Source organism: Propithecus coquereli, unplaced genomic scaffold, assembly GCF_000956105.1.
Source record: "Propithecus coquereli isolate 6110/MARCELLA unplaced genomic scaffold, Pcoq_1.0 Scaffold27, whole genome shotgun sequence".
NCBI lineage: Eukaryota > Metazoa > Chordata > Mammalia > Primates > Indriidae > Propithecus > Propithecus coquereli.
Genome location: NW_012148285.1, coordinates 14,996,041 through 15,004,238, shown reverse-complemented (window position 1 = coordinate 15,004,238; position 8,198 = coordinate 14,996,041). Strand labels below are relative to the sequence as shown.

Sequence of the window (8,198 nt, the reverse complement as noted above, 5' to 3'; positions counted from 1 at the left end):
TTCCCTTGGGTCCCTGAATGATTTTTCTCCCTCTGCATTAGACTTTTCGTGAGTCATAGGTAAGTTCCTCTCTGGTGGTTCCCATGGTTTCCATAATCACAATGTGTGGCTGACAGGCTGTGGTCAGAGGGATACAATAGCACAGTGCTTTGACCCGATGACGATGATGACGATATTAACTTGCAGTGAGGCCCTCCTATTTGCAGGCATGCATTATGTCATTTAATCATCACAACAGTCCTCTGGGATAGGTGGTGCCATTAGAATTTTAAAGACAAAAAAAGCGAAGCTTAGAGAGATTAAGCAACACATCACACAAGGTCACACAGCTGGCAGGTGGCAGAGTCAGGGCTCAAACTCAGATCGTCTGAATTTCAAAGCCCATATTTTGGAACACCATGAGATTCTGATGAGCTCAGCGTCAGGTACGTTTGGAAATGTCAACATGCTGGAAAAAGTACCAAATTACCAAGATGATATTGCATTATTTTCCCCTTCAATCAACCAAAATGACAGTTCTTGCATTGGCCCCTGCTGTCCTGGCTCTTTGTAATCACCCAGCATCCCTCCGAGTTTTTGGCATTCCCAGCAGAGCTGAGGCACCAAGCCAGGACAAGGAGCCAGGGCTGGGGAACCATTTAATAATTCCATGCAGATGGTTACTTCAGCCAGTTATTGAACTTGAAGCATTATCACCCTAAACTAATGCAAACAGACAGGGTTCCAGGCACTGCGGTGGCGGAGATAGTTTTGTCCTCTAGGATTACAAGAAGTGTATTACTCACACATTTTTAGAAACCGAATTTATTCTTTTATAAATCATGAAACATGAGCTCACGATAGATGGCTGAAAAATTCAGAAAATTAAAAAGGAAAAGATCTCGCCCAAATCTTCACTCTAGAAACAAACACTGTTAATATTTTTGTGCAGCTAGCCATAGTCATTTTATTTTCCATGCATTAAAAACATTGTTGATTTTTTTCTGATTATAAAAAATAATACATATACCTTGCAGGACCATTGGAGAATAGAAACAAAACATTTATTATCATGACATCCATAGGCAGTCACTAACATTTTGGTGTATGTCATTTCAGTGTTTATGTGAATATGTGTACATAGGGGTATATATATGTGAACACATCAAATTTGAATCACAGTATTTTTAATTGAATTCCTATCATTATCATTCCATGACATAATTAATATGATCAAGATCACATTGTAGGGCCTGTAATTCCAGCTACTTGGGAGGCTGAGGTGTGAAGGATAGCTTGAGCCCAGGAGTTGGAAGCCAGCCTGGGCAATGTATGGAGACCCCATCTCAAAAACAAACAAACAAACAAACAAACAAACAAAAAAAGGAAGTATAAGGGTGAAATGTTTATTTCAGTTTTCCATATAGTTAGGCAAATATCTCAGCACCATTTATTGAGTAGTCCATTCTTTCTGTACTGATTTGTAATACTTTCTCTGTCATAGATCAAATTTGCGAATATGTTTCTGTCTATTGTGGGGGTCTCAATCTTCTTCTTATGTCTTAAGGCTTTACAATAGGTTTTGATATCTGGTAGTTAAGATCTCGCTACCTTGTTAGTATTCTTCAACACTGTCTTACCTACTCCTGGCCCTTTGTTCTTCCATGTAATTTTTGAATCAGCTTGTCAATGTTTATTTTATAATCCTATTCCCTACTGAGATTTAAACTGGATTATCATGAAAGAGAATTTTCACCTTTATGATACTGATTCTTTTTACCCTTGAACATGGCATATTCATTTTTTTCAGTTCTTTTTTTTATGTTGCTTAATAATGAAACACAAATCTAGTTAACTAATTAATTCATTGTCTCAGGTGACATAAAATAATACTTTTCTCCTCAAAGTTTTTTTTTTGGCTATTATGATCATATTTTAAGTTTGATTAATGTCCTATAGAAATACTACTATTCTTGTATGTTTATCTTGTTTCCAAAATCTTGCTGTTATTCATTTTAATAGGTTAGCTGTGGACTTGCTTGCATTTTTATGTAGGTGATTACATTGTCTGAAAATAAAGTTTTGTTTCTTCCGTTTCAATTCTTATATTTCATTAATTTTTCTTATCTATTAAATAACTAGGCTAGGACTTCTCAGAAGTAGAGATCATAGGCATCCTTGTTTTGTTCTTGATTTTAGTGTGGATGCCACTAGAAGTTCAACTGTAAATGTGATATTTGCTGTAGATTTTTGATAGTCACTCTCTAGAAGGTTAAGGAAATACCCTTCTATTTTTAGTTTGCTAAGAAAAACAATATAGGTATGATGACTGCTAATTTTTTTCAAATGCTTTTTCTGTTTTCATTGAGATATTCAAGTAGTTTTCTCCTTTAATCTGCTAATTTGATATACTATATCAATGAATTTTCTGATATTGGGCCACGTTCCATTTTGGAAATATATCCTATTTGTTCATGATGTATTTTTATTTAGAATTTTTGCACTTGTGTTCATAGGTGAGATCATTCTAAAATGTTTTTATTGTACAATTTTTATGTAGTTTTGGTATCAAGATCACACAATACTCATGAAATAAGCTCTAAAAACATGTTTATAAAATAAGGATTGTCTGTTATTTGGTAAAATTCACCTATAAAACTCTCTGGGCCTGTTGTCTTTGTGGGACTGGGAGGGAAATAAAATACTATATTAAAAATTAAAGTTTTATAATAGTTATTGACTTGCTTTTTTATTTTTTTAAATACATTTTGATAGTTTTTAAGAGAACATTATCCATTTTGATTAAATTTTCAAAATCTTATTGTATTATGTCTCTCTTTTCATTCTTTTTTTTTTTTTTTTCCGAGACATAGTCTGACTCTTTTGCCCCAGCTAGAGTGCCATGGCGTCAGCCTAGCTCACAGCAACCTCAAACTCTTGGGTCAAACAATCCTCCTGCCTCAGCCTCCCAAGTAGCTGGGACTACAGGCACGCGCCACCATGCCTGGCTAATTTTTTCTATATATTTTTAGTTGTCCAATTAATTTCTTTCTATTTTTAGTAGAGACCGGGTCTCGCTCTTGCTCAGGCTGGTTTCCAACTCCTGAGCTCAAACAATCCGCCCGCCTCAGCCTCCCAGAGTGCTAGGATTATAGGCGTGAGCCACTGCGCCCGGCCTCATTCTTAATATTACTCCTCACGAGTGCTGATTTTGATGAATCTTGAAAAGTTCGCCTTTTTACTTTTTCCCCCCAAGGAATCAGTTTTTGGTTTTGTTGATCCTCTCTATTGTTTCCCGGTTTTCTATTTCTTTTTCTTTCTTTTTTCTTTTTTTTTTTTGAGACAGGGTCTTGCCACCCAGGCTGGAGTGCAGAGAAGAGATGTGACCACAGTTCACTGCAGCTTCCAACTCCTGGGCTCAAGTGATCCTCCTGCCTCAGCCTCCTGAGTGGCTGGGACTACAGGCACACGAGATGACATTTCAAAACAACAAACTACAAAGAAACCACCCATGTTCTATAGAGACTTTTTTTCCCTGCCTGATAGGAAGCACCTTAACTGCGCAGTCTAGAAAGTCAGTATAATAAAGAGGCTAAATGTCGATTCAAATTGCCTGGATTCAAGTGCTGGTCAGGCCACTTAGTAAGTGTGGGAGTTTGGGCAAATAATTTAATCTTTCTCCACCCCAGTTTCATCCTCTGTAAATCAAAGCTAATGAAATCATGTTTCACAGAGTTATTGGCAAGTGTTTTGCACCTAGTTGTCATTCAATATACAGCACTAATTTTTATCACTCTAGCTACTGATTTTACTCTATACTTTCAACCTGTGATGCTTTGTTAGTAAGAAAAACCTCTGGGTTTTGGGAAAATAAAGACCTATGTTCCAAACAGCTTTGTTATACCCGTGTCCAAAATATTTTCACCTCTGTCTCTGTCTCTGTCTCTGTCTCTCTCTAAGTCCATGCAAACTCATACAGAACTGACACAGGAATCCACTGCTTCGTTTCAAATTATACACACAGGTACAGAGATTGTCACAAAAACACACTCAGCCAAGCACAGAATCTACAGATCTGCATAGTCCCCATAAAGATGGATCCATCGCCCACAGCTGGAGATGGGTTTGCCAATCCCACTGAAAGGCTGGCAGTCCGCTGACAGACCACAAGCCACCCATAGTACCAGCCCCATGCAAAGCATCGCCACCGGCTCCAGACTGGGCAGGGGCCTTGTCCTTACTTCCTTTAGGTTGGTTTTATTTTAGTGTTATTATTGTTGTTCTTGGAGTTATCATCTGCCCCTCTTTCTCCCTACCCAGCCCCCTAGCCGGCCTCCTAAGCCTGCACTGCGCATGTGCTCTGCGTGCCTCCCCCTACTGGGCGTACCAGTCTGCGCTCCCGGGCGCTGGCGGCGGAAGAGATGGAGACGCGTCACGAGCGCCCGGCCCCTTGAAGCGCTGCTGGCTGGAGCCGCCTCCCTCCCTGCAGCCGGCGGCGGGGATGGAGTAGAGGGAGACCCGTCGACCTGCCCGCGGGGATTGGCGATGGAGTTAAAGCAATCTTTGTCCACACACCTGGAAGCTGAGAAGCCGCTGAGGCGCTATGGGGCGGTGGAGGAGACGGCGTGGAAAGCGGAGGGACTGGGGAGAAGTGAGTACTCGGGCGGGGGGCGGGGGACAGTCGGGGACCCGTGCGCGGCCGCCGGTGGTCGCGGGCTCGCGGGCAACGCACGGGGCGGACCCAGGGAAGCGCCCCCGCAGCGGGGCTTCCAGCGCCGGGGGATGCGCAGCGCTGCGCGGCGACGCTCTCTCCCCGCGAACAAAAGGGGGACCCTCCGGGCTCGGCTTCCCGGGGAGGCTCGGGAACGGCCAGGCTACTGAGCCAGGAGCCTGGGCTGGACTCCGGAGCCCCGGATCCGTCAGCTCGCAGCTGCTCCTGGAAAGTAGGGTTTTTCCCTCAGCCGAGGGAGGAGGATGCTTTCCCCGCCCGGGATGCGCTAGGTCGCTGGGGCCGCAGGTCCGTCCTGGAAAGCGCCCAGGTCTCTGGAGATGGGGGGAGTGTCCGCTGGGGTTCCTCTCGCTTTCCCTCAGCGCGAGGTTCGGGGCACACCTGAAATTCCCAGCTTTTCCTCCCCCGCCTTCTCCTGGGTCCGGGCGGGAGTCGTGGGGGAGGATTTGGGGAAGATGAACCGTGAGCACATCCTTCTCCTTTTTCCCTCGACTCAATCCAAGTCTTCGGTTTGGGTACGATCCTAGAAGGCGGTTCCGAACAGCCTGGCTGTATTTACTGGTTCTCTCTGTGGTGTTTTGGTGTTAACGACATTTCCAAACAAACGGAGGATTTTTGTTTTTAATTATTAAGACGAAATAGTTGAAAGTCCTGCCCTGGAAGTGTAGAGACAGCGTCAGGGGGCTTCAGGGTCACCAGCTGTCCCTGCAAACCCAGGGGGCTTCCCAGTGACCCTGCATCGCTTGCCTTAGCGTGTGCCTTCTGCTAGACTGGGAAAGGCCCTCTCGCCCTTCTCGGGGACCCTGCAGCTTTCTGCCTGGCTCTGGGCACTGTGCTTACTTAGCTCTCTTCCCCAGAACAGATCTCTAAGCTATGTTGGGCTGAAGTATTGTGAATGTGCTCTTTTCCTGTCTTCACCTGGTAGAAAATTGTGTGTGTGCACGCATGTGTGTGCTTTCTCTATACTTGTAATTATCAATTGAGAAAATCTTCCTAGAATGGCTCAAGTGTGTTCTGATTCTGATGGGTTCAAGTTGAAATTGCAACCAAATGTCTTAGTTCTTCACCCGCTATGATGGATACTATAGGGCTCCCAACCTTTTTCCTTCTTTTCTTTTTTCTTTCTCCTTTTTTTTTTTTTTTTACCTTGGTCCTACCTTCTCTGTCATCCTTTCCAAACCCTTTGGCATAACATCAGGGCTGAGAGTCTCCATTTCTTACAAGCTCAAAATAATATCAGCAATGGCTGCCTTTTATTGCTTGATTACCATATACTAAGGACTTTACATGCATCATCTCATTTAATCCCCAAAATCAACTCCTGAGGTGAGTATTACGACTGCCTTTGCACAGATGAAAAACCTGGGGCTTGTTAGATGATCTGATAAGTGGGAGAGCTGGGATTTGAACCCAGATTTGTTGGTCCCCAGAGCCCCTGCTTTTAATGAGAAGGTTTTTTGCTTTCTTGGTTTCAGGAACCTTCCTAAGTCTGTCTAAAGAGTCTCAGAACACGTTCAGTGATTTTATAAATATATGGCAGCCCTGTTGGTCTTTGGGGCTCGTAGTGTGGACCGATGCTGGGTCCATGCAAAGTAGAAGCTGTTCAAAGAAGCGCTGGTTTGAATCCTCGCTCAGTCCCTTGCTGGCTATGTGACTTTCAGAACATTTCTAACCCTTGTTCTGCCTCTGTTTTCTGAAAATGAAGATGATGGTGGTACCTACCATATGGCTTTATTGCGAATATTAAATAAGCAGTGTATGTAGAGCTCAGTACATATCAGTTGCTTCTACTATGTTGTTGCTGCATGTACAGAAGGGACCTGCTTTTATCCTCTGCAAGGAATTGCATAAAGCAACACCCTGGACTAAACAAACCTACAATGTCGGTCAGTTCCCTAATAACTCTCTTCCAGCTTTTTATTTTCTTGCCATTTTATTAGGAAAATTTCAAACCCATAGGGAATTGCAGTAAGGACCCAGTGTATGGCAGTCTAGCTCCTGAAATGTTTGTACTTGTGAGTTCTAGGGTGCACACTGTTAAAAGTCTGGCAGAAAGCCTTTCTCATCCTCTCTGTTCCAAACCATCCAAGACTCTGAGTCTTTTTTTTTTTTTTTTTTTTTAGACAGAGTCTTACTCTGTTGCCTGGGCTAGAGTGCCGTGGTGTCAGCCTAGCTCACAGCAACCTCAAATTCTTGGGCTCAAGCGATCCTCCTGCCTCAGCCTCCCCAGTAGCTGGGATTACAGACATGAGCCACCATGCCCGGCTAATTTTTTTTATATATTTTTAGCTGTCCAGCTAACTTCTTTATATTTTTAGTAGAGGCGGGGGTCTTGCTCTTACTGGTCTTGAACTCCTGACCTTGAGCGATCCTCCTGCCTTGGCCTCCCAGAGTGCAAGGATTACAGGCGTGAGCCACTGCCCTGGGCCAGACTCTGAGTCTTGCATCCTAGTCAAGTATAAGAGCATGGTTTCTATCTGCTTTTTTCCTTCCCTTTTTACCTATTCAAACTTGAAATCTTCTTAAAGCACTGATCCCGCTTTTGAATCTTACATCTGGCAAGTTTTGATCTCTAGACTCTTGTCTGCCACCAGGCATTTTTTGATCAAAGTGGAGGGAGGAGGAGAAAAAAAACAAAACAAAGCTTTCTCCGAACGCTCTCTCAACTCCCAGCGAATCTATGGATCCATTCCACAACGTCTGGGGCCTCCATTTATTTATTAATGAAGTGTGAAAATTAGTACTATTGTTTCTATGGTATAACATTCACTAAGGCAACGTTGGAATGCATGAAATGCTCCTTAAAAAGAAGGCATGCTCTCTTTAATTTCCACACGTATTTAAAGATTTTATGTTAAACACTGAGTATGTGTAAAGTCAAAAGAATTGAAAAGGGGAGAAAGATCACAGAACTGGTTGTTTTTAGTTAAGGTTATGTTAACTGCTATTTCTAGTTTTAGCTATATAGTTTTAGATAAAAGATGTGTAATGTGCTGTAGTAATAGTATTAAAGAATGGGAGTTTTGAAGTCAGGTGAAGTGAGTTCAAACCAGCTCTAAAAGCTTGTAGATTTGTCACCCTGGGAAAATTGCTGAACCTGTCTGTGTGTTGGTTGCCTCATCTGTGAAATGGGTTTAATAGTAGTAATGAACACTTGGGACTGTGGGAAGATTAAATGGGATCGTGCATATAACAAATTTAGCACAGTGCCTGGCACACTGTAAGCGCTCAATCAATACAGAATGGTTGTCGTCATAGGACAAAAGAGAATGGCACCCAACGGTATTTGAAGAGATTATTCCAAGCTTGTCAGTTTTACAGCTTTTTATTGCTTCTGTTTCTGTGTAAATTCTGGATAACGACTGTGTCTATACTGCCTTCCTCATGTAGAGAAAGGCTATTGCACCCTGGCAAACCATCTAGTATTTTTTTTTTTTTTGAGATAGAGTCTTGCTCTGTTGCCCAGGCTAGAGTGCCGTGGCGTCAGCCT

General features: G+C 42.8%; 1 protein-coding gene across 1 annotated transcript in view; it reads left to right on the top strand.

Annotated features, from left to right (window-relative positions):
* Nucleotides 1–4,340: 4,340 nt before the first annotated feature.
* Nucleotides 4,341–8,198, top strand: part of LOC105813110 (chromosome unknown open reading frame, human C16orf45) — a 125,326-nt gene continuing 121,468 nt past the window's right edge. Inside the window, exon 1 of the mRNA XM_012647722.1 lies at nt 4,341–4,630. Coding sequence (XP_012503176.1) covers nt 4,525–4,630 — 106 coding nt within the window. The 5' untranslated portion in view covers nt 4,341–4,524. The remainder of the gene's footprint in view (nt 4,631–8,198) is intronic.